The sequence below is a fragment of the Rhinolophus ferrumequinum genome, chromosome 8 (assembly GCF_004115265.2).
Source record: "Rhinolophus ferrumequinum isolate MPI-CBG mRhiFer1 chromosome 8, mRhiFer1_v1.p, whole genome shotgun sequence".
Taxonomy (NCBI): domain Eukaryota; kingdom Metazoa; phylum Chordata; class Mammalia; order Chiroptera; family Rhinolophidae; genus Rhinolophus; species Rhinolophus ferrumequinum.
This window is the reverse complement of record NC_046291.1, coordinates 30,722,405-30,749,737: the sequence shown is the minus strand read 5'-3', so window position 1 is coordinate 30,749,737 and position 27,333 is coordinate 30,722,405. Positions and strand designations below refer to the sequence as shown.

General features: G+C 36.6%; 1 protein-coding gene across 1 annotated transcript in view; it reads left to right on the top strand.

The window, feature by feature from the left end:
* Nucleotides 1–1,986: 1,986 nt before the first annotated feature.
* SGO2 (shugoshin 2) overlaps nt 1,987–27,333 on the top strand; it is a 33,605-nt gene continuing 8,258 nt past the window's right edge. The window contains 8 exon segments of the mRNA XM_033113112.1: nt 1,987–2,100; nt 9,823–9,957; nt 11,816–11,991; nt 12,854–12,931; nt 18,302–18,387; nt 21,950–22,197; nt 23,175–24,398; nt 24,401–26,368. Of these exon segments, the coding sequence (XP_032969003.1) occupies nt 9,825–9,957; nt 11,816–11,991; nt 12,854–12,931; nt 18,302–18,387; nt 21,950–22,197; nt 23,175–24,398; nt 24,401–26,368 (3,913 nt within the window). The 5' untranslated portion in view covers nt 1,987–2,100; nt 9,823–9,824.

The window sequence follows — 27,333 nt, the reverse complement described above, 5'->3', positions numbered from 1 at the left end:
TTCTTTTATTAGTTTATTGATTTGCAGTATGTCTTCTCCTGGGCATTCAGGGATGATTTTTCTTGGATGATTTTTGTTTTAGTAATGCTGAGATGTTAAAGAAGAATTTTGTTGTGTTGTTTGGCGGTTAGCCTTCCTCTTCTCCCTTTCCTTCTACCCCTTTATTAGTGTGGGGAGTGTGGGGTAGGATAATCAGATTTTAATTGACTGGAATCTACCTTTAGAGAGAGGAAATCAGACAACCAATGAGAATAAGAATAAAGGAAAATGAAGGGAGACAAGCAAAACCAGTGCCTTGTGCAGGAGAGTATCACAACAGAACTGTGAGCTCATTTAATTTAATTGGTTTATTTTGTAGATAAGGAGCTTGCAACAAAGAACATACAACTAATGTGTATTCAAGATACAATTATCTGCATCTTCACACTCCTAATCCAGGGCACCTGCCTCTATCCATTATACCAAAAGGCAAAATACCCGAAAGCAATCTGAGATCGGGTTAAGTTCAGCCCAATTAATTATACTTTTTAAGTTTATGGTTGTGTATGATAAGAATTTACATTTTCAAGAGCTTTTAGAATTTAAAAAGCACTTGGTTCATTAAATTCTCTCAACTTCTCTGAAAAAGCACTTTTTGAAAAAGAGATGTTGGCATTCACGTCTTGATAAAATTTTTAACATCCCTCCTACCTCTGACTGCCCAGTTTCCCTCTATTTGTTTTGCTTTTGAAGTTATAGCTACAAAATGAGTCAGAAGGAAAGCAATATTATTGTATTTGAACAAAAGGGTCTGTTGATTGGGAACCATCATAAAAATATATTGGATGTTGTTATTAACCTCCATTTTACAAATGAGGAAACAAGAACTCAGAAAGATTAAGTGACTTGGAGAAAATTAAATAACCACTCAATGGCAGAGCCATGACATGGTTCATTTAAAAACAACATATAACAAATATTGAGCATTTAATGTGTCAGGATGGGTAAACAAGATATAGTACTAGTTAACCCCTAGATAACCAGAAATTTCTATAACCAGTATATTACATTCTAAACCACTATTATTGAAGTTTGTACTGTACTATATGCTGTAACTTTAGCAGCTGGACCAAAATAAATACGTTTTGACTTACACAAGATTCATGTAGCCAGATCTCTTTGGCGACTGATTTTGAAATATATTAGACTAAAAGGTCTAACTCAAAGTCATGTTTTGCTTCATTTCTCTGGATTCTCTAAAGTAAAATGGAAAGGTGTGAGCCTCGAATGTCCCTAAATGAACAAAATATTGACAAGAGTATGAAGTTGACTATATCGTTGCATAATCAATTATTAAACCCTAGATTTAACAGCCTATTTTCATTTTCAGTCTAATGGCATACAAAAAGTAAATTTTATTCTCTGCATAATTTTTCCAAATTATTTGTATAGATTATGAAAGTCACTTGTGAAAGGAAACTAAGCTAATTCTCTTGGAACATAAAGTGCATAATAATATATATTTTATGTATTTTGTGTATATTGGAAAATACTATTCTTGTACATGTAGCTAAAACAGACCATTAGCACAAGACCTAAATATTGATGAGATCCAGGATTTCCAACGAAATTTCATTGCCTCTTTTTCCAAGTGAAAACTAAATAACGGTGCAGGCATCATAGGGCAAAGATGCAGAAGAAAAGGTAAGATGTGTGCTGGCAGTCTCACAATAGTGTCATAAACAACAAAAACTTTCCAACAAACTTCAGGTGGCTGTCAGGCCTTTTAGACCTCTGGTTGATAGAGACAGTTTTGTCAAAGGATCGTTTCCTTTTTCATCAGGCAGCAGCGCAGTAACCCATGCTCAAGCCGCAGGGTGCCCCCTTCCCCACCCGCTGGGGCAGTTCGGTTCTCCTGGCCAAGCCCCCTCCTGTCCTCCGCCTGGTCCCGCCCCTTCCGCCTCCCACTTCCTGGTAACAGCGCCCTTTTGCACCGCCTTCTCGGGACCTGATTGGCTAATGTGGCAAACGCCAACGGCTGCAGAGTTTAAACCTGAGCTTTGGCTGCGGGCGCCGGGCTCCGGGAGTTTGGTGGTGGTCCCTCCACGCTAAAAAAAAGCGGTAAGTCAGTGACGTCTGACATTTGGCGTGGCCTCCCCCTGTCTGGTGGGATCCATGTCTTTCCCGGGCCGAACCTCCCGGCTCTGTCCTCCTGAGTCTTGGGTCAGCCGAACCCCCAGCGATCCGCGGTCAAGCCCATCCTCCGCCTTCAGGTGTCCGGAACCGGGGCCCCAGCACCCTTTCCGGGGGGCTCGTTGGGAGAGTGCCTGGTTTGGATCTAAGTCGCTACCTTTTGTTCCTGGGGTTTGAACACCTGGCTGGTTGAGGGGAGCGAGCTGCCAGTTGAAAGGTCAGCTCCTTGAAGAAGGGATTTCTGTGTTTTGTGACTGCTCTACTCCCGTATTTTAGAGCAGTATCTCTCCGGTTGTAGATGCGCGATAAAGACGAGTAGCTGCCGAATGCACGTTAGTGACCGCCTACCCAAGTTCTTGAAGGAGCCTTCTCCTCTGGAGCGCTTCTGTGGAAGGGAGGCTGGCTGACGGCGAAGAGATGGGGGCCGACTGGGAAGAACTTGGAACTCGGACCGTGTCTCGATGTATAGGCAGGATTTCGGTAGGGAATAGGGACGATGAGTTTTCTAGAGAAGGGATCCAATTCAGGAAAATTGGAGGTGGAACTGAGTATTTCTGATTTAGAGATAGCTGAGATGCTGGCCAGAAAAGAGGTGCAGGGTAGTAACGACACTATTAGTGAGTGCCGACTATGTGCCAGATCCAGTACTAGGCACTGTATACACGTTGGCTCATGTATTTCCTATAATTGGGATGCCCTTATTTTCTATAATTTTCTACATCTGGAAATTGAGACTTAGAGATCACATAGCTGTGAAATGTTGGATGAAATGTTGGAACTGGGACTCCAACACAGTCCAACCACTATTTATAAGACCTCAATTTCTGTATCGTAAGTCACCCTGGAATGGTAGTCCAGGGTCCTGGCTTTGGCTCCTAAAGTGGAAATGGTCAGGTTGTTAAAGTGGAGGGTGACAGGGCAATGTAAAGGAAGGCTCTGATTTCTGGCATGAGTATTTGGGTGGGTGCTTGGTGATTGATTGGTAGTGCCATTTATTAAGGTAGGGAACTAAGAACTGACTTATTTGGGAGGGCTGTTCAGCTCTGGTTTCCTAATTGAGAGTTGATCTTCTTGACTGGATTTTTTTTTAGAAATGGACATTTCTGTGTTACCGTAGGATCCCTTTCAGGTGTGTGAGACGCAACAATTTGCATGCAGTTTCTGTGTTTGCCTGTCTTTTACTACCTGTGGAATAGGTGATGATCTTTATTATTACTTGAAGTTTCTTTTAGGCAAAACTTTTAGAAGAAGCATCGAGCATCGAGTGTTGGAAGGTTCCTGGTTCAGTTTCTTCCCCATTCAGAAATTTCTTCTAAAACCATCTTGCCATTATTTGCTTGATGTTTCTTAACATCTGCTTCACACTTTCAAAGAAGACTCATTCTAATATTGGGCAGTTTTTACTATTTAAAATTTATTCTGTTTATTCATTGTCATTTCTCAAAAAATGTTTATGTAGTAGCTACCATGTGCGTTTTCTAGGCACTAAGAGTACAGAAACAAACAAATCTGATAAAAAATCCATGCCCTCATGGAACTTACATTTTAGTAGTAGAAGACAGACAGTAAATAAGAAAATTATGTAACTTTGTGTTAGACATTAAGTCAATAGAGGAAAGGGGGTCAGTTGTGCAATTTGAAATAGTTTGGTCTGGGAAAGGTCACTAAGAGAGTGACGTTTGAGCAAAGACTTGAAGGAAGTGAGCAAACCCTGTGATTATTTGAAGGAGCAATTGATACAAAGGAAAAAGGAATGCAAAGGTTCTGCCAGTGGGAGCATGCCAAGGTGGCCAGTGTGGCTGGAGCTTAGTGAGCAAAAGGAAGAGCAGTGAAGAGGTTAGAGAGGTACTGATGGAGAACTGGGGAACGGAAGTGTCGAGTCGTGTAGTACATATAGGATTATGACTTCAGTCTTAAGCAAGATGGAAAGCCACTGGAGGGTTTTTAACAGAGGAGTGACACAAATTTACTTAAGTTTTAAAAGGATCTTTTCGGTTCCTGGGTTGAGAATAAATAGGGATGGAGGTAGAAGCAGGGATACCACTTATTTAGCAGTAGCAATGATGTATAAGAGAGAGAATGGCAACGTGGATCCAAGTGGTAGCTGTAGAAATAGTGGTAAGGGGCCCACATGGCTAGGTTGTGAAAGTCAGATCAGCAGGATTTATGATAGAGTAGATGAGGAATGGGAAAGAAGAGGTTTCTGACCTGACCAACTAGGTTGGAGTTGCCATTAAGTGAGAGGGAGAGGACACAGTGAAACTGATTTGGGTGGAGGGAGTGGGCGTGGAGGTTATTAGGTCATGTTAAATTGGAGGATCATATTAGAAATCGAATTTGGACATGAGGAGTAGGCGATTGTATGAATAAGTCTGGAGTTGATGGGGGATATGAATTTGCAAGTCATCAGCATTTAGATTTAAAAGCCAGGACACTGGATGATAGCCCCAAAGGAGTATATGTAAATAGAAAATAGATGAGACCCCAGGACTGAAATCTGGGGCACTCTAATAGCAAGAGGTTAGAGAGCTGAAGAATAACCAGCAGAAGGGGCTTAGAAGAAGTGGTTCATGAGGAAGGGGAACACCCAGGAAGGAGAATGTGGTGTTTTGGAAGCCAGCTAAAGAAAGTATTTCAAAGAGAGAATGATCAGATATTAAATACTGCTCATAGAGCAAGTAATATGAGAAATGGACCTTGACTTGTGTGTTTGAGTTAGCAACAGCAATCTAGTGACGTTAACAGTCAGTTTGCATACAGTAGTGATGGGAGCAAAAACTCAATTGGAGTGGATGGATCAGGAGAGAAAGGGAGGTTTCATTTTTATGGCTGAGTAATATGGAATGTTTCTATTGTATATAGGCACCACATCTTCCTTATCCAGTCATCTGTTGATGGGCACTGAGGTTGCTTCCATATCTTGGCTACTGTAAATAACGCTGCAGTGACCATATCTTCAAATTAGTGTTTTGGATTTGTTTGGATAAATACCCAGAAGTGGAATTGCTGGGTCATAAGGTAGTTATAGTTTTAATTTTTTGAGGAACCTCCGTATGTTTTCCATAGTGGCTGCACCAATCTGCAGTGCCTGAGGGCTCCCTTTTCTCCACATCCTTGCCAACACTTGTTTTTTGATTTATTGATTACAGCTATTCTGACAGGTGAGAGGTGATATCTCATTGTGGTTTTAATTTGCATTTCTCTGATGATTAGTGACATTGAGCATCTTTTCATGTTTACTGGCCATCTGTATGTCCTCTTGGGAGAAATGTCTATTCAGGTCCTCTGCCCATTTTTTAATGGATTGGTTTTTTTTGTTTTTTTTTTTTGGTGTTAAGTTGTATGAATTCTTTATAAATTTTGGCTATTAGCACCTTATCAGATGTATCATTGGTGAATATCTTCTCCCATTCATTAGAATGTCTTTTCCTTTTTATTGATAAAATCTTAAACATTTGTGACAATATGGATGGACCTACAGAGTATTATGCTAAGTGAAATAAGTCAGACAGAGAGAGACAAATACCATATGATCTCACTTATATGTGGAATCTAAAGAACAAAATAAACAAACAAGCAAAAATAGAAACGGACTCATATATATAGAGATATAGATGGTTAACTAATAACCATCAGTTTGTTCAGATAACCATCAGATAGCCTCAGTTTGTTCTCTATATCTATGTTTGTTCTCTATTCCACGAGGAGTTGGGGGCCTGGTGAAACAGTTAAATAAAGTGATTAAGAAGTACAAATTGGCAATTACAAAATAGTCACGGGAATATAAAAGTAAATAATAATAGGGAATTTATTATAGCGTAGGGAATAATATTATAGCGTAGTCAATAATATTTTAATAAGTATGTATAATGCCAGATGGGTACTAAACTTATAGGGGGGAATCACTTCATACATTATATAAATGTCTAAGCACTATGCTGTATCCCTGAAACTAATATAAAATAACGTTGAATGTCTAATATAATTGAAAAATAAATTAATAATAAGTAATAAAAAAAGAAAGAATGGGAGGGGATGAATTGGGGACAGCAAGTATAGACAACTCTTTAAAGGAGTTTTGCTGTAACGGGAAACAGAAATAGGGTAGTAACATTCCAGCAGCAAGAGATGACTTGTATTTTCTTAAATGTTCTGTTTTCATGCATTTACACATGCCATTTCTTTTTTTCTGGAACACCTTTGTTAATCTTGATACCTGACAAAAGTCTCCGGTATTAAGACTTATTTATTCACTCAACAAGTATTTACTATGTTCATATTATTTTTGCCATGCACTGTAATGTGAGTTGGGCAATATATCAGTGAATAGAACAGACAAAAATCTTGGACCTTACAGAGTAAATTCTAGTTGGGGAAGACAGACAATAAGTAAATTCTATAGTGTATTAGATAGTGATTTAAATGCTGTGGAAAAAGTAGAGACGGGTAAGAGCTATGGGACATGTGAGGGGAAGGAGCTACAGTTGTGCATGGCCTCACTGCGAAGGTGACATTTGAACAAAGACTTGAAGGAGAAGAGTGAATGAGCCATTTGTGTATCTGGAGGAAGAGCTTCCTCTGTAGAGAGAATAACCAACCAAGGACCTGAGGCTGAAGAATGCCTGATGGATGCCAGGAGTACTGAGATCTTGGTGACCAATGTGTCCTGAAAGCAATGGGCTACGGGGGAGGCAGAGGAGTTCAAATTAGAGAAATGGGAAGAGGAGATGGTGGAAGGACTTCTAGACCATTGTAAGGACTTTGGCTTTTACTCTGAAAGATAATGGGAACCATTGGAGAGTTTTAGATTGTATAGACCAATAAAAACACTTGAATAATGAGGGCAGGCGTGGAAGTAGGGGGATAAGAGGCTATGGCAGTAATTCAGGTGAAACATGTCAGTGCCTTGGGCTAAGTGGGTAGCAGTGGAGGTACTGAGAAGTGGTCGGATTCTAAGTGTATTGTGAAGGTAAAGTGGGAGTGAGAATTTTGGCCAGAGCAATTGGACGGATGGAGTTGCTATTGACTGAAATGGAGACAGCTCTATGAGTGCAGCAGGTTTGGGCAGTTTAAGTTTGACACACCTGTTTTCATTATGCAAGTGGAACTGCGAGTAGATGACTATGTGTATATAAATCCAGGGAAGTCCAGGGAAGAGTTAAACCGAGGACATACATTTTTGAGTTCTTGGCTAGGTGGTATTTTAGCCGTGACTATGAAATCACCAAAGGAATGAGTGTAGACAGACAGGCGATCCAAGGAGATAACCTATTATAGTCTGGAAGAATCTGTAAAGGAAACTGAGAAGGATCAGCCAGTTAGGGAGGGAGAGAAAAAGCCAGGAGGCTGGTGTTCTGCAAGCCAAGGAAAGATAGTTTTTGAGAAAGGAGAAATTAACCATATCAAATGCTGCTGATAGATCAAGTTAGGTGGGAACTGAGAATTGACCATTGTTAGATTTAGCAGAGTGGCGGACCTTAGAAACTTTGGCAAAAGCAGTTTTGATGGAGTAATTGGAGTAAAAGCCTGAGTGAAGTAGGTTTATGAGAGAATTGGCAACTGTGAGTATAGAACAATTCTTTCAAGGAGTTTTGCTGTAAAGGTCTGCAGAAAAATGGAGTAGTACTCTGAGAATGCAGCGGGAACAAGAGAGGGTTATTTAAGGTGAAGGAAGCAGCAGTGTGTCTGTATGTTGATGAGAATGATCCAGTGGAGAAGGAAACGACTGAGAATGATCCAGTAGAGGAAAGAATTGTTGGAGTTACGCTTTTGAGGAGGTAGGAAGGCATGAGATCCAGTGCATGGACCTCTAAGTAAGGAACGCTTGGCCTGAGAAGGATAGTTTACCCATGATAGTGTGAGAGAAGACACGTGCACAGATGCGGAGCATAGTGGGTAGGTAATTGTAACGGGAGAGCCCTCCACAGGGTGCTTCAGTGTTCTCAGAGTAACGGGGAGCCAGGACATGGAATTATCAACTAACTAAGAGGCTGGCAGTTGGCAATAGCACTGAGGAAGGGGTAAGAGATATTAGAGTCTGATGACATTATATTCAAGCTGGAGGATGAATAGTCTGCAAGCATGAATGGGGAAACAAAGGCCACCGCCTGACAGGAATGCAGGAGAATTCACTCCCCCTAGGAGAGGCTGCTGGTTCAAGCAGATGAAAGGAATGTTTAGGAAAGAGATTGAGGCTAGAGGTCTGGATGATGGTGGATGGTAAATTCCAAAGGACTTCATGAGTTGGGCAAGAGTGAGATGTGGAGATTTGATTCATTTCCTGTAGCTGCTGTAACAAATGACCACAAACTGGGTGGTTTCAAACAAGAGAAATGTATTTTCTTACAGTTCCGGAGGCCAGAAGTCCAAAGTCAGTATCGCTGAGCTGAAGTCAAGGTGTCTGCAGGGCTGTATTCCCTCTGGAAGCTCCTGGGGAGGATCCATTCCTTGCCTCTTTCAGCTTCTAGTGGCTGCCAGCAATCTTTGGCTTCCGGCCACATCACTCCAATGTCTGCCTCTTTCCTGTAAGGACGCTACTGATGTCATTTGGGGGCCTAGCTACGTAATCCAGGATAATCTCTCCATCATAAGATCCTTAATCACATCTGTAAGGACCCTTTTCCACATTAAGTTTCAAATGACATTGATTAAGACCTGATATCTTTGGGGGGGGGCATTTTTCAGCCTACCCGCAGGACCGAATGAGGGATGTACAGAGCTGGAGGAGGATTAGGGTGAGGGAGATGAGGGTGAAGGAGGCTGGGGTTCTTGTGGTGATTGACATAATGAGCATAGTGAGATTAGGCCTGTGGACTTGAGGTACGTAGTGATGGAGGGGCTGAGAATTGGGGGTTACGCAGGTGCTGGTAATGGAGTGTCTTCAGATCTCTGCAGATGGAGGCAAGGAGGCTTGGGGAAGGGCGGGGCTTGGGAGGTTGGTCTTGTCCAAGTACATGGCTCAGTATCACCTGTACCAAGTAAAAGCTTTTCTGATCCTTTTCCCTAGCCCAGGTAGAGTTAATCGCTTTCTGAGCTTCGTGTATTATATCCATTATTCTTGTCCTATTAGAATGTGATTATCTTCTTGTTTCCACTATGATACTTTCAGGTTCAATAGATCATAACTCTAATAGACAAATAGATAAGTTTAAGATTTCCTGCCGATTCCTCTGACACCACGCCCCCCCCCCCCCCCCCCCGCCCCAGTAAGATTAGGTGTAGCTCTTCTGTGCATATCTAAGATTATACTTCTTACATTGTATTAAAACAGTGCCTATACCCACGTTGGGTTATGCATCTGTAATTATGCATTCCTATACAACCATATCATTTCCTGTCCCTAGCCTAGCCTAGCTCCTGGCACACAGATGTAAGAGCATAGGTTTAAATGAAAAATCAGAGTCATTTACTGTTTTGGATTCTACTTTAAACCACTTGATTACATTCATACTTTCAGATTTTATACAAAGGGTTTTGTAAATACTTATGTGCAAATTATATCATTTAAGTTATGATTGTTACTTTTTTAGAATAAATTTATCAATTGCTCTTTTTTCTTTTTTAATCAATACTATGATTTCTTTCTCTCTCTCCCTCCCTCCCTTTCGTCCTTTTTTTTTATTCCTTCATTTTTTTTTTTTTTTCCTTCAGTGATGGAGTACCCAGTGACAGAAACTGGCTCACTTTTTACCTCAGGAATTAAGAGACATGTGAAAGACAAAAGAATTTCAAGGACTGCTAAGTTGAATGTTTCTCTTGCTTCAAAAATCAAAACAAAAATAATAAGTAAGTGCATTATCATTAGTTTTAAAGTATACACACGTTTTTATTTGTGCCTGGAGAATTAATAGAGTATTTTGTACTTTATCAAGTCTAGAAAAGGACTAAAATGACTATTTTTGTTAACTGATACTTTTTTCCCTTTTCAGTCCTTCCTACCTCCTTCAAATCCTGTTAGTTGAATGGTTATGATGACTTACGCTCAGTGGTGACAGCTGAATTTTCAGCAGTGAGGCTGGCGTAGCCTAAGGCAGCTACCTCCTGTACTGCAAGAAAAATGCCAATGTGACATTCTTAGAAAAGAGCTTGACAAAGTGATTGTTCTGGCATGCTGTAGCAATTTGATGATGGGCAATCTAGAGGTGGTTGGCCCAGATAGGGGGTTTTTTTATATAGCCAGAGCGTATCATGAGGGCACTGAGCATTTTAGGGATGGGGTTTCATGGATTCTGGAGCTAAGATGTCGGAAGGTTGTGAGAGAGAGAGCGAGTGCGAGAGAAGAGAGAGAGAGAGAGAGAGAGAAAGAAAAGCTCTCCAAGATAAATTTTCATTACTTTAGAAAATATCTCAGTGTTTCATGCCCATCTTAGCAGGAGCAGGGCAGGTTTCCTGATATAACTCCTGGCAAGGGTAACTGTGCCTTGTGAATAGCCGAACCTTCTGAGTATCTTTAATCACAAGGTTGCCCCTACCCAGGTCCCTAGGGCCATGCAATGTAGTAGCCCACCTCCTATTGTGGCTTTGTCCTGTTCTCTGTGGCGGGACCATTGCACACTCACTGTTATGAAGGAATATACTGAGTTTGAGGAGTGCAACGGGAAAACATTATTATCCTTTACCTTCTGGAAGTCCTAAACTGGTTCTACTCTATTTCCATTTGCTATGTTAAAGGTGGCTGTGTGAAACTTCTTTCTCTGTACCAAAGATAAAGTACTCTTTTGGACCCTGTTTTTTAGATGCCCAGACTTTGCCTGAGTATTTTAAAAATATTGTTACTTTTATAAACATTGTATATACTTATACTTTATTCTTTGGGATATGTTTTTGAATAGTGGCATGTAAATCAAAATTATGAAACTACAAGTATGCCATAAGTGTACAAAAGGAACATACTATATTTAAGGTGAGTTTTAGCAAGGAATTCACAATTAAGTTTGTTTGCTAACAGAAAAGCATTTCTGATTTAAATTATGTTTGCATAGTGCTTATAAAGAGAAGGGGTCGGTTTAGATTGTAATAGATGCCTACATATGAGAGGCAGGATATTTGGGGTGGAGGTAGAATATCCCACAGGGTTCATGCAGATGGTCTAGCCAATGTCATAGTAAGCATGCTCCCTTTCACTCAAGGTTTTGAAAACTGGTCTTTGGGAACACTGACTAATTGGTTCAGTTCTGAAGCCACAGAATCTGGCTTTCAATTTTTCACAGATTGTCTATCCTAATTCCTATGGGACATTTCCAGTTAGAAATGCAGGATCAGCTTCTCCATTCTACCTCCTAGTCAGAGATAGAAAGGAAGATAGGGCAGCAGGTATTAAGATTTTAATTTTTGTGACTGATCTAATTATCTAGAATGCTGTGTCTATACTAGAATCCTAGTATTATTCCTAACTGTATTCACAAACATCCTGCATTTCTCACATGTCTTTTGTTCATCATCTTCTACCTAGCTTTTATTTCTTCAGTTCCAAACTGTAAGTGCATTTTTTTCAAAACTGCATCTGTATTGTCATTATCTTCTTTTCCAACCTGCAGTTAAAACTTACAAAGTGAAATACATTTTGTCTAAAGTGGTTTCATTAAGGAATATGAAAATTTATTATGGTATATGCTCACTATTAACTATTAAAATTTTTTTACAGACAATTCTTCTATTTTCAAAATATCTTTAAAGCACAACAACAGGGCATTAGCTCAGGCTCTTAGTAGAGAGAAAGAGAATTCTCGAAGAATTACAACTGAAAAGATGTTATTGCAAAAAGAAGTGGAGAAACTGAATTTCGAGAACACATTTCTTCGCCTAAAGCTAAATAATTTGGTATGGAAACTATATTGTGCTTGAATTCTAAATTATAATTAAAATCTTAACTATATTATTATAGAAGCTCTAAAAATGTTTTTCAAATCTCCAATTATTGCAAAAAAATATTGAAAGAGTGTGCTATGTTAATGGGCAAACCAATAAAACCGGTCGGTGTCTTAAGTCTCCATTGTAAATGTGTACTTGTGGCTCTGCTAACTAGTATAATACTTTGATCAACATTTGATTGACTATCATAAGCAAAGCTTGGTGCATTAATACATTTTTAACAAGGTAGGTGTAATTCTTCCAGGGAATTGAAAGGAAGGGAGTTCCCAGACTATTTGTATTCTCCTTTAATCCCAGCATTTCATTGGACAAACAGATTGAAGATTGTAGTAGTTGCTTTTCCTTCCAATTTCTAACCTTGTCCATAGACAGGGCAGTAAGACCCCATGATTTGCTACACTGCAACTATAGATCTAATTCTAAAATGAGTGAAAATTAATTTAAAAATGGAAAAATGACTGCACTTGAGGGTTAAATTCCTATAGCTGACAAACTATGTTCACTTGCCATGTAATGTATTATTAATATTATTATAAGAAGATACAAAATTTTCCTTGGTAGGAAAATTTATGAGTAATACTTCAAAAGCATTCAAAATGTGTGTGTTTATGTGTGTGTATGTGTGTGTGTGTGTGTGTATGTGTATTTGAACTATACAGTGTACTACCATTTTATTTAGCTTAATGTGATCTAGTTTTTGGCCCCATGTAATTTTCTAAGTCTTCTCAGCTGATGGTATTCATTAATGTATGATATAAAGTCCAAATCTTAATTGATTAAAAAGGGTCTTTCTTTTTTTTTACACATACAGAATAAAAAGCTTATAGAAATAGAAGCACTCACGAACAATAACTTGATAACTGCAATTGAAATGAGCACTCTTTCTGAGGTAAGTAGAATTTGTGTGTAAGTAGTGTAATTTTTTAGTATTACTGAGAATACTGGAGATTAGTTAAGTAGCATCAAGGTTAGACATTTATACCATAAACTTTCTGCAAAGTAATGATGATAATATTAATTTTAAAGGGACAATAGCACATAATCATTTGGTATAATTAGTTATTGAAATTTTTTATATAAAATTTAGGTTTTGATTAAGAGTAACACAGGATTATACAGCTCAGTAGAACATAATGGCCTCTAAACAGACTAAAAAGTATAAAAGACATAAGTAGAAAGGTAGTATTTCAAATTAGGAAAGAATTTGTATTATTAAAAAAAGATGGACATAATTAAAAATCTACTTGAGGAAAAATATTGAGGCAGATGCTACTTTATACCATTCTCTAAAATAAACTTTAAATGGATTTACATGTAAAAAAATTAAATCATGTAAAATCAGAAGAAATTACAAATGAATTCACATTATGTAGGAGAGGACTCTATACGTAGAAACAAAGATAGAAACCATAAAGGAAGCTAGTGATGGATTTTCTAAAAATAATTTTTTTAGAAGGCTAAAAATCATAAAGATGAAAGGTAAATTGCAGACTGGGAAAATTAAACATATGGCATATAAAGCATTAATATTAATATTTAAAGAGCATTTATAATCTAGCATGAGGATAATAAAATCAATAGAAAAATCAGGAAGCAAAAAGGATCAAATATTAATGAAATTAACTCAGTTATCTAAATAGGAAAACTAATTGTTGAAGGAATAACTAATGAGAAGGCAAAATATATATGATACATAAACTAAAAAAAGATTAGTAAAGTCCCAATTGTAGATAAATTCCTTGATTGAATCTGGGGGCAGTTTAATGCTTTAGAGGGTAGCTTTTTCAATGTGATTGCCCATATTTAGATCCCAGCTCTGCTGCTTTCTGGTTCTGTGACCTTGACCTTAAATTCTTTGACCCTCAGTATCCTCATCTGCATGGTGTGGATAATGGTAGTATATCTATCTACAAAGGGTTAGTGTAAGTGGTTCATGTGGCCAGCATGTGTCCCGACAATAAGGTAAGTGCAATAACTATTAGCTAGCATTACTTTTTATTGTGTATGTATTTTCCTGTGTTTTCTAAATTTCTGCATGTCACTCCTTTTAGAAACTTTAAAAAGTCATATGTAAGTCTCCTAAATGCATAGTCTTTGTAGTAGGAAGATAGGAACTCTGTCAACCTATGTAGTCAGTGGTTAGCTCCTTATCAGAATGTTTATAAAAGCTAGCCAACGAGTAGGTATTTCATTGTCTAGCTTAATCCACACTTGGATGAAGAAAGGATTTGTGTAAAAGTTCCTGTGGAATAATGTTTCCAAAAGGTGTCATTGCTAACATTACAAGTTTGATACCTAGGACAAGCAGTGAGCAGAGGTGTGCCTTATACATTTAGCACCCTCTAAGGAAAAGAGATGCTTTTCACTGTGTCAATTACTAAGACTAGAATCAGATATAGCAATGTAAAGGGAAGTGTAAAGTCAGTACTAGAATTGACTTGGAGAATAAGAGAAAGAAGCTAATTGGCGAGATGTAGAAGGGGGAGGGGTCACACCATCCATCCCTCAGGGAACTTTGGAGAACAGATAGCCCTAAAAACATTGCTCAACGGTCTGTTGTGAGTTATGTGATGTAAAGCTCTGTCCCTTCATTGGCTCTTTAAAAAATCTTTAGTAGAGTCAACATTGTACTCAGATGCTTTTTGTATGGCTCTCTTTGGAGAACTTGAAGGGGGCTGAGATCAGCATCTGGATTTAGGAAAAGTAAAAACTAGGATAAATAGATGCAGAAGCTGAAGGATGAAGGGTCAGCATATAACTTTAGTGTTCATGTTTTTGGACTTTTTATTAACAGACTAACTTTTGCATATCGGTTTTCGAAATTTCTTTCTGTTTTGGGGGAAGGACGATGGGTAATACAGAATGGTTCTAAAATCAGACCAATATAAAAAAGTATAGAATGACATCTCACATGTGCTGCTGTTCTGCCTCTGGCTACTTTGTTCTCCATTCTCCTCTCTTTCCCCACATCTTCTACACAGGTAACTGCTTTCATTTGTTTCTTTATATTAAAATAAAACATACGAGTATAAATATTTTTTTAATTTTCTTTCTTATACAAAAGATAGCATTCTATACTGTTTTTTTTATATGATATATCCTGAGATCTCTCCATATGATTAGAGGGAATGCTTCCTCATTCTTTTTGTGCTGCTTAGAATGGACTTCTCATCTACTAAACTGGGCTCCTGTTGACAACTTGAGTTGTCTTTTACTGTTGGCTCGAGATGCAGAAATGTTATCTCCCATCTTAAAAAGAAAAGAGAAGAAAAGAAAACCTTGCACTCTACTTATAGACCCCCACCAGCTTCTATCTCATATTCCTCCTTACCTTTATTGCAAAACTCATTTTTAGCACCTATGGTAATGATCACATGGTCTTTTTTTCCAGGTGTATTAATATGATGACTTATTTAGTAGTAGCTTTCCTGATTTTGCAATTCTGGAATAAATTTGAGAAATAATTTATTTTTCTTTTAATGTGCTGTTCAATTCTTTTTTGCCAGTATTTTGTTTAGGAATATTTTATTGTCAGTCAGAAGTGAGGTTTCTTTGAAGTTTTCTTTTGTACAGTCTTTAGGCATTGATAAAAATGTTACATACACTAAACTCATAAAAAGAATTTGGATGTTTTCTTTTTCCTATGCTCTGAAAAAATGACATAGTATTATAATTATTTTTTCTTTAAAAGTTTCATAGACTTCTTCTGTAAAACCTGGACCTAGGTCTTTCTTGGTGGAAGTGGTTGTTCTTTGTTAATTTAAATAATTAGGAAAATTTCTTTCTCTCTTTTGTGGTCAGTTTTATTCTTTTTTATTTTTTAGAAAAGTATGTATTCATCCATGTTTTCAAGTAGATTTGCAGAGAGTTGCTATATGTTATTTTTTAAATTTTGTGTTGTGCTTTCCCAGTTGATTAATTTTGTGTATTTGGGCTTTTCCCTGTCCTTCTCCGCCACCCCCACCAGGTTAGGTGGTTGTGGTTTTTCTTTTTCTTTTCTTTTAAAAGAGGCATCTTTTGGATTTAATTTGGAGTTCTACTACTTTGGTGTTTCAAAATTACGAATTTTTGTTTTTATCTTTAGTGGTACTTTCTTCTGCTTTTCTGTAGTTAATTTTGTTTTTACCTTTCTAACTTTGAGTCAGATGCTTATTTCATTTATTTTTCATTCTTAACTGTAGGTAAGGTGTTATTTCTCTCATACTGCTCTTAAGATTTTTGTCTTTGTCTTTAGTTTTGAGAAGTTTGACCACTATTGCTGTCTTGGCATGGATTCTTGGAATTTATCCTTTTTGGGGTTTACTCAGTTTGAATATGCAGATTGATTTCTTTTGCCACATTTGGGTCATTTTCAGCCATTATTTCTCCAAAACTTTTTTGGCCCTGCCCCCTTTCTCCTGTCCTTCTGGGACTCCGATGGCCTGAATGTTGTATCTTTCATTATAGTCCACATAGCCCTGATCCTCTGTTAACTCGTTTTCAATCTCTTCTCTCTTGCTCAGATTGGGTACTTTCTATTGCTCTCTCTTCAGGTTCACAGATTATTTCCCCGCTCTGTCTTCTCTCTTTTGCTGTTGAGTTTTTAATTTATTTTATTTTAGTTATTATGTTTTTCAGTTTTAAATTTCCATTTCGTTTTCCTTTATATCATCTATTTATTTGCTGAAACTTTGTTTCTTTGTAGTAATTGCTATTGAAGCACTTTTATGATAGTTGCTTTAAAATGCTTGTTACATAATCCCAATATATATGTCATCTTGGTGTTAGTGTCTGTCGATTTTTGTTTTACATTCAAATTTAGTTTTTCTAATTCTTGGTGCAATGAGTTATTTTTATTATATTTTGAACATTTTAGGTATTATATTATGAGACTCCCAATCTTGTTTAAAGCTGTTTTAGCAGCTTCCCTCTGACACTGTGCCTGTGGTAAAGGGAAATGCCACTTACTGCCAAGTGGGGGGCAAAGTTTCGGTTCCCCCACTCAGTCTTTCTTGACACCCTGGTGGGGAGGGGTTTCTCCAAACTGATGGATGGGGCTGGGAAATCAGGCTGACACCACCGTGTGCCTCATGACTTTTATGGCCTCCACTGACACCAGGATTGGGGGCAAATTGAAGGGGGTGGTTATTACCATTAAAGAGTAGTGAAAATCCTGGCTTTCTGCTAGACACCTGTGTCACCACCCCAGAGGAAAGGGAGTTATTACAAAGTGAGGAGGGAACTTGTGTCCTTCACTGATATTGCTGTGGCACTCATGACCACCGATGTCCCAGCTCCCCCCTCGACCTTTTCTGACTGTACCCCTAGTTTGGAGAAGAGTTGCCTTATTATAGCCTGATGAGTGTGGAAGCCTAGGCTCCCCATTTGGCTTTTGCACCATTGTCAAAAATTAATTGACCAAATATATGTGGGTCTATTTCTGGACTCTGTTCTACTTCCTTGATTTATTTGTTTTTGTGCTAATACTATATTGTCTCAGTTACTGTATGGACTATAGTTACTGTAGACCGCCAACTTTGATCTTCTTTTTCAAAGTTGTTTTAGCTATTCTAGGTCCTTTGCATTTCTATATGAATTTTAAAATTAACTTGTCGATTTACCCTTGTTTCTATTGCATGTTAGCACTGTGATAGGAAAACACGGTTGCCTGATTTTATGGTCTTGACTAAATAATTAAAACACATGTTCAGAAAGCATGTGAGAAAATTTAGCAAATATGGATCAGCAAAATTTAAAAACTATTTTAAAATCACCCAGACTTTGAATTTTAAAACACCATTTAAAAATACATTATAAAATCAAATAATATATCACATAGTACATATGTAGACATGAGCATATTGCATATACAGCTGACCTTCGAACAGCGTGGAGTGCGCGGGTTAGGGGTGCCGACCTCCACATAGTCAATCCACATGTCATTTAAGATGGCTGCTGCCCAACCATGGATCGAAAACACTGCATGTGTAGAGATACTGTACCTGTGTGGGATACACATGTGTATTTATTTATATGCACAGAAGAAAGTTTGGGACCAAACTTATACCAAAGTATTAGTGGTGATTATCTTTGGACGGCATGGTTAAGGATGAGCTGTGTTTGATCTTATCATCACATTATTCTTCTTGAACTATTGAAGACCAATGCAAGAATCATTCTATTACTATCGGTAACCTTGTATAATTTGGTGCTTTAATAACAAACATGGTTTAATGAGATTAGAAATTCTGTTCATTTTCTTTATTCTTTTCAAAAATAGTTCCATCAGAGTCCCTTCCTACTGCCAGCTAGCAAGAAGAAACGGGTTAGTAAACAGTGCAAGTCTATGCATCTTCCATTTGCAAGGTAATTGCTTCAAAAGTTGGTTAAATGTTAACTTGCACACTTCTACCTAAGTGGGACTTGGAAAGTTTTTATTTGGTCCACTTCCTTGAAACAGAAAAACATTTAAAAATAAATAATGAAACACTTTTTAACATTGTACCAGTAAGAGGAATTGAAGATATAATAAAATTCAGTTTTATATTTTGAAATAATATTCAGCTTTCCCATAGACTCTAGAGAAGGAGGAGGAACAGATGGACCTTTAGTTACATGGGTTTGAATTACACTGGTTCAGAGTACTTAGATTTTTATATAACACAATAATTGTTTGTGTGTGTTATACGGTATTTGGATTTCTCCAACCAATAGTTGCCTACTATGGTAGGACTGAGATGGTGTGTAGTATCTTGTTACAGGTTGTACCTCCAGGGCTCCCTGGAAACTTACCCTCATTCAGGAACCAAGTTTTCTGTAATGTCCTGCTACTCTTTAGTTCTTTCTTTCTTTTACTCCAGGTCACCCCTGGCCTCGTGTTTTCTGCTGGGTAAATCTGATAATTGTTTCTACCTTTATTATCTTGCATACTGCCCCAATCTTTACAATTAATTTCATTGTTATTCCCCTGACCAAAATTTCCATTTCTTAATTGATTTGATTATAAGTCATAGTAAACAACCTACGAGTATTTCAAAACTGTTGTTTTAAAGACAGTCTGCTGTCCAGTGAGGTAAAATGACTCAGTGAATTAATAGCGTTGACCTAAATCCTCTTGTCTCTTTTAGACAATGTTCTCTTTGTTATATAACTTACAGGTTTTTATTGCTTTTATTTATGTACACAAGTAAATTCACTTATATATTGAAATGCTATTTATACCATAGTAAAAAATTCTTATATCTACTATGTCACTTTCTATTCTTTCTAGTTTGTTGCATTATTTTGCCTATTATACTGTACTAGCACCACATTGTACCAGTACATTTTAATTGCAGTAGTGTTAAAATAGAACATTTTGTTGTCATGTAGTTCTTTTACTTAGTTCTTTTTCATGAATATCTCGGCTTTCATTATAAATGCATTGTTTCATATAAACATAAGAATCAAGTGTCAACTGGCCCTCTATAAAGTTTCACTGTATTTTTGAAAGTAGACTTTTGTTTGAAGTATAATACAAATGTTAGAAAAGGGCAAAAATCTTTAGAGTACTGTGAATTTTCACAGGTGAACCCTGTTGTATGGCCAATACCCAGACCCAGAAACAATTATGCCAGTACTTCAGATGCCTCCTGTACCCTTTTTTTGTGACCACTCAGCACCCACTCAAGGATAAATATTATCCTGACTTCTAACATCATACATTAATTAATTTTGCCTAGTTTTGAACTTCATGTAATGAAATCATACAGTATGTATGATTTTTGTCTCTGTTTTCTTTTACTCAGCATTGTGTTTGTGAGATTCATCTGTATTGTCGTATGTAATTGTAGATCAGTTCTTCTCATTGTTGGATACTATTCCTGCTGTGTAGTATTGAACTATTATATCATAATTTATCCATTCTTCTGATGATAAACATTTAATTTTTCTTCTAGTTTTACTCTATCATACATAGTGCTGCTATGTATATGCCTGTTGAAATATATGTACACATTTCTATTGGGTATGTAACTAGGGGTAGAATTACTGGGTTTACATATAGTGTATGGCTTTAGGAGAAACTGCCAAACAGTTTTTTAAAGGGGTTGTACCAATTTACATTCCTATATATGAGAATTCCTATTGTTCTTTACCTCAACACTTGTTATTGTCTTTTTCATTTCCGCCACATTGGCAGACGTGTACTGGTGTTACATCGAGGTTTTAATTTTAATTTTTCTGATAATTAATTAATTTAAGCATCAGTTTATATGTTAGTTTTCTATTTGTTTGTCTATCATTCTTTTGCAGTTTTTAAATACATTATATATAAATTCTTCGTGCATTACAAATGTGTTTTATTCTGTGGCTTGCCTCATCACTCTCTTTATGGTGTCTTTAAATCAACAGAAGTTCTTTTTAAAATCCAATTTATATATCTATATAGCTATATCTGTTAATCCCCCATTCCCCTTATGGTTACTACTTTCTGTGTCCTTTTAAGAAAATCTTTACTAATTGGAAGGCCATGAGATGTTCGTCTATGTTTCCTTTTAAAAGCTTTATTATTTTCCCTTTCACATTTAGATCTTCAGTCTACCTAGAATTTGGGATATAATGTGAGGGAAGGGCCATAATTTATTTTTTTAATGTGGAAATCCTGTTGACACAAGTGACTTCACTTATATATTGAAATGCTATTTGTATCATCTATTTAGACAAGACCATTCTTTCCCTAACTCACTGTAGTGTCATCTGTATCATAAACCAGGTGACTGTATGTGTGTGAGTCTGTTTCTGGACTCACTGTCCTAAGTCTTGATATTTGATAGTGTGAATCTCCATTTTAGTTATTTATGTTTTTGTTCTTGAATGTTATCTTGGCTCTTCTTGGCCCTTTGCATTTCCATGTGAATTTTAGAATCAACTTGTCAATTTACAAACACACACGTATGTACACATATACATTCTCTTCTGGAATTTTGACTGGGATTTAAAAATTTGTTACATTAATAGTAACAAAAGAGAAAAGTAGTATCTTCTCGGTAGTAACAGAAAAAATATTTGACAAAATTCAACAGTCTTTTATGAAAAAACTCTCAGCAAACTAGGAGTATGAGGGAACTTCTTTAATCTGATATGGAAAATCTATAAAAACCCAAGAGCAAGCATATTAAATAATGGGAACACAATGAGAATGCCCTAACTTGCTCCTAAAGCCAAACACTATCTATAAACCCAATAATTCTGCTCTTAGGTATGTACCCAACAGAAATGCATACATACATTTCAAAAGGCACCTACGAGCACATAGCAGCACTATTTGTAATAGACCAAAACTAGAAAATACCACTATTTGGGTTCATTTGCTGGCCACCTCCTACTTTATTTGATACTACTCTTCGTTTTTTAAAATTCAGCAAAGTCAGTTTATCAGATTACTTCTACGGGTCTCTGCCTTTTCCCCCCACAGATTTTTGACTACTTTCTGTGGGTTTTTGCTCCCCCCCCCCACCATAGATTTAACTACTCTAAGAATGTGGCTTTAGTTTACATGGATGCCTTTTGGAAACAGCAGACTTCATTTCACACATAACTTTACATACAATTGTACTTGTCTGAAACCGGAGGAAGAGTTTTAGGTATTCCATAGAATTAATTATAGGAAAGCTGTAAATATTATATATGAGCATTTATAATATTATTATCCTAATAGCCCAACCCGCTATCTCCTTTTTGGGGCCACTGGGGCTATAGGGATAAACATTCTTGTTTTACTCCAACTTCTGTACTATTAGAAACTACTTGTATAATTGTCTTCATTGAACACAGAGGGGATTTGTGGATGGATCTTAAATCATTGCAACATGAAAAGAACTATCCATGTAATTTTCTAAATAACTTTTGTAAAATACAAAATTTTTTATTCATTCCCACTTGCCTTTAGGGTTCCATTAACTTCAAATGATGATGATGATGATGATGATGATGATGACAACGATGGCAAAGAGAAAATGCAATGTGACGACAACATTGCATCAAAGACATCACTTGATGTCCCCTCTTCAGTATCAACAAGACAACCTTTATCCACTCAGTGTAATTTAGAATCATTCTGTCTTAAAGAAAATAATCAGAATGTATGTGGTTTAGATGACTCAGAGCATATTTCTTCTGTTGATATACTTCCCAAAGGTGAGATTTTTTAAAAAATTCATTTTTAGTGTTAGTATTAAATAGCTACACTCATCACATTTTCTTCTTGAGGGCCATGATGTATAAACAGTTAATAAGTTAGATCTCTTGTGTTACAGATTTGCTAACTTATACCACTTTAAACTGCTGATGAAAATTTTAATTTAAAAGTAAACATGCTGCCACATGTCAGGTCCACAGTGGCCGGCTACTATAATACTACTCGGGGGCAATGTTTAGAAATGAGCCAGCCTCAAGCCTTTTCTTGGTGTCTTAGCTTATGAATTGAAAGATACCATATATATATATATAAATACACTAGTTTTATCTTCTCCCATTCATAGATAAGCAAATTGGGGGCCTAGGTAGGTGTAGTGACTTTTCAAGATCATAACCAATTAGTGGTAAAGCAAAAACTTGAGTCTGTATAATGGTTGAGCAAGAGAAAATGATGACACGTTTTTATTTACATGGTAGTTCAGACTAATCCTGCAGTGTAGTCTGGCTTATGTCTGTCACAGATTTCCAATTGAGATATGGAACTATAACTATATTGAATTTAGAGCTTAGAATTGTTTCTCCTTTCTAGAAATTTATGTGTACATACATATAAGTTATGGAAACTTTAGCTGTCTGCTAATAGCCTTTTGATAGCAATCCTTATCACAGAGTTAGCACTGTAATTTGGGTTCACTAGCCCCCTCCCACTTTAGAAATATATGTTAATGACTCTACTGTTGGGACCATGCCAGAGTGAATTCTCCATAGATACAAATGTAAAATGTGCCTTATGAGTACTCTGATCATTTCTACTTTATTTTTTATTACCATAGATTCTTCAAAATATAAGTGTCTGGACGGAACACATTGTTAGAAATCCTCTCTGTGAAACAGCTTGATTTCTAATCTAACTCATTTAAAATAATAAATTCCTTGTCATTACTTATTTCTGAATTTTGTTTCCCTTTATTTTATAGAAAGCCATTCCCACTCAGACCAAAGTTCCAAGAGTTCTCTAATGAGTGAGATGAAAAATGCCCAGCCTATCAACCACAGAAAGGAGAAACCATTTTTTAGTAACATAACTGAAAGGAAAAGACATGTGTCATTACCAGAATCAAGTAATCCTTCTGCAGACAATCCCTGTATTACAGACGTACATCAACAACAGATTTCAAGTCCAGAATTAAATTGGAATAATGAGATAAATGCTCATACAAATGAAATGAATTTTAAAATGCCAAGAAACATACAGTGCCTTCCTGACTCATCGGAGTCTGCAAGTGAACCTTCTGCAGAGTGCATGAATCAAGTTCAGGGTACTGATGACGACTTTCAACTGCAGAAAACTGTGTATGATGCTGACATGGATTTAACGGCTAGTGAAGTGAGCAAAATTGTTGCAGTTTCAACAGGCACTAAAAATAAAAGTAATAAAAAACCAAATGACTGTGGACCCAAAACTTTCAGAAAAGTGAAAGACTCAAGCTCTGAAAAAAAGAGAGAACTATCAAAGAGACAATTTAAAAATAGTTCAGATATGAATGTTGAGGAAAAGATTCAAAATGAACCAGAAAAGAGATCTGTTGGCCTGAATGGCAAAGTGAATTCAGAAGATCCCAGTTTTATCCTCAACACTGAACACCTGACTCGGTTGAACATACAGAAGACAAGAACCCTTCATAATGGCTTTGACCAAGATGAAAAACAAAGTACAGAGAATAGTAAGAAGAAAGGAATGCATGTAACAAATGAGCAAGAGGAAACATACCCTTTCTCCCAAAGTTCAGATCAATTCCAGCAGGAAAGTAAATTTGATATGGTTCAGAGTGCTTTAGCTTATAATAAAAGTAAAGCTTCTAGACAGACATTTGTGATTCATAAGTTAGAAAAAAGTAACTTATTCCTAAGCCAAAAGGACAAAGAAACCATTTCTGAAAACCTGGAAGTCACAAATGAATTTCAAACAGCTGATCTTGCCACCCAACATAATAGAAATTTAAGTGATTATGAGACCCAAAATGTGTTGGATTTGAAAAAGCATGTCACTGATATGCAAACTGCTCAGCAAAATGATTCAAAAATAAATAAGAAGCTTAGGCAGAAAGTAAATCGGAGGACAGAAATAATTGCTGAAATGAACCAAATATATGAGGATAATGATAAAGATGTGGATGGCCCAGAAAAAGCTAACTTTTCCTTCCAACCCAAAAGGATAAAAACATCATTTCTGGAAACCTAGAAGTTTCAAATGAGTTTCAAAAACCTGCGCTTTCCACCAGCAATAACAGAAATCCATGTGATTGTGAGAATGTGTTGGATTTGGAAAAGCTGATCACCGATATATTCCCTGTTGGGCAAAATGAATCAAAAGTTAATAATCTTAGTCAGAAAGTAAATCGGAAGACAGTAGTAATTTCTGAAGTGAATCATTTATATAATGAAAAAAATGTGTATTGCCCGGGAAAGGGTAACCCTTTCTTCCTAACCCAGAAGGAGAAAGAACTCATCCCTGAAAACCTAGAAGACCCAAGTGAGTTTCATATACTTGGCCTTTCTACCAAAGACGGTGGAAACCTATATGATTATGAGACTCAGAATGTTTTGGGGGTGCAAACGCATGTCCATGGTAAGCAACGTGCTTGTCAAAATGAATCAAAAATAGGTAAGTTTAGGCAAAAGTTATGTGGGAAGACAGAAATGATTTCTGAAATCAACCAAACATATGGGAATGATGACCAAGGTGTGCAGAACCCAGAAAACAGTAACTTATTTTCTCTAACCCAAAAGGATAAAGAAATCATTCCTGAAAACCTAGAAGACTCAAATGAATTTCAGATAGCTATTCCTTCCACCAGAGGTAATAGGAACCTCTGTGATTATGAGACTCGAAACATTTTGGGGGAGAAAAAACATGTTACTGATATGCCACCTGCAAAACAAAATGGTTCAAAAATAAATAAGAGGCTCAGGCATAAAGTAAGTACGAAGGCAGAAATAATTTCAGAAATGAACCAAATAAATGGGAATAATGACAAAGATGTGAATCACCCAGAAAAAGGTAACTTTTTTTCCGTAACCCAAAAGGATAAAGAAACTGTTTCTGAAAACCCAGAAATCATAAATGAATTTCCAACAGCTTATCTTTCCGCCAAAGATATTAGCAATTTATATGATTATGAGATCCTGAATATGTTGGATTTGAAAAAGCATGTCACTGATATGCAACCTGCTCAGCAAAATGATTCAAAAGTAAATAAGCTTAGGCAGAATGTAAATCGGAAGACAAAAATAATATCTGAAATGTACCAAGTATATGGGGATAATGATAAAGATATGCACAGCCAAGAAAGTTCTACAAAAGATCTTGATTTTAAAGCAAATGAATCTAAACAAAAACTTGAATGTCAGGGTATTATTAATGGATACTGTATGGAAGTCAGTAGTAATGAAAATGAAAATTGTGATCAAATTTCAAATCCTTATAAACGAGTTAAAAAGCATGGGAAAGAATCATCAGGCAAGGCAAAGAACATTTTGGCAAAAGATAAAAACAAACCTATTTTGCAGTTAACAGATTTTTCACAGACTTCTCTCTCCTCTGAATCAGGTTTAAAGCATATTACTAATGAAGCAGATGCTGATTCTGGTAACCAAATCGAAGAAACACATAAGAATCCAAAGGAAAGCACTACAACTCTGAATAAAAAAAGTGACGATATCCACTGTGTGGAAGTGAAAAAAGGAGAGTGCCAGGTCAACAGAAGGAATAAAACATCCAAGTCAAAGAAAAGGAAAACCTTCATAGAGCCTTCTCCAGACAGCCACGAAGTAATAGAGATAATATCTGACACCACTCAGGGACTATCAGTTAAATCTGAACAAGCTGATGAGGAAAAAAATTTGGAAAATGAGAAAATTAAGCCAGGGTTTTACACAAAGATGGTTAACTCTTTATCTCAGATTTATTCAACCAACATACAAGATTCTTCCCTTAACTGTGTTCATGAAGGTTCAAGACCTTTGAGTATTCCTTCTAGTAAAAATCTGATGATAAAAGAAAATTTTGCCCTGGAGAACTCACCAATCTTTCAAGTAAGTGATGATGTGCAGGAGAAGATGACAAAGATGAAATTTAATGTCACCCGGAGAACACAAAAATCAGGAATAGGTAGGTCAATACCTGAAGTGATCAAATGTTAAAAGCATATTTTTTTCACAACCAGTAAAATATTTCCTGTTATAACTGATGTTTTCATGGACTTTAAAAGTAATACTGACTGTGCAGCCTGATCTACAGAAACAGTATGAAGGAATTTAAAGAAAATTTAGTATTTTAGAAAGATAACAATGAGAATGTCTTGGACATTTATAATGTAAAAAACAGGTTGGCTTGTATCATAAAGTTGTCTAATGTCATTAGGCAGATAATTGCCTTTTTCATATGTTGAAGGAAATTGAGTGTTTTGAATGTATATAATGAATTGCCTGGATTGATTTTACCAAAGACAACTGCAGGTTTTCTTTAGGGTGGGACTCTCTCCAACAAGTATATATTTACTGTGATCAAAGCATTCCTCTAGGTATTTTAGGGGACTAAAAACTAAACAATACCAACTCCCTTTCCTCAGAATACATGTATGTAAAAGTTACAAATACAGTGGTAAATACTTTAATAAAAGCATTCATATTATGCTAAGGGATGTAATGGGGAGTAATTTTGACTAGAGGAACCTGCAAAGACAGCATGAAGTAGGTAGCATTTAGGCCCTAAAGGATAGGTAGGATTTTTACCTTAATGTTTACTTTTATTTCCCCCAGTTATTAAAATAAGACTCATTGTAGAAAATTGAAAGTAGAGAATCAGAAAGTAATAGGAATCGAAAAACAACTACCCAGAAGAACTGCATTGAATATTTTGGCATTTGCATGCAGACTTGAATCTATGGATTTTTAAAATATGTACTTGAAATCATACTCTATATAGCATTTCTTATCCTGCATTTGCCCCTTAACATTGGATCCTTAGGATGTTCCTTTGTATATTAGAAATTTTGTAATATTAGATATTCCCATATCAATTAAAATTTTCTACTGGGAGCCTAACATTTCACTACATGTGTAGAACACGACTTT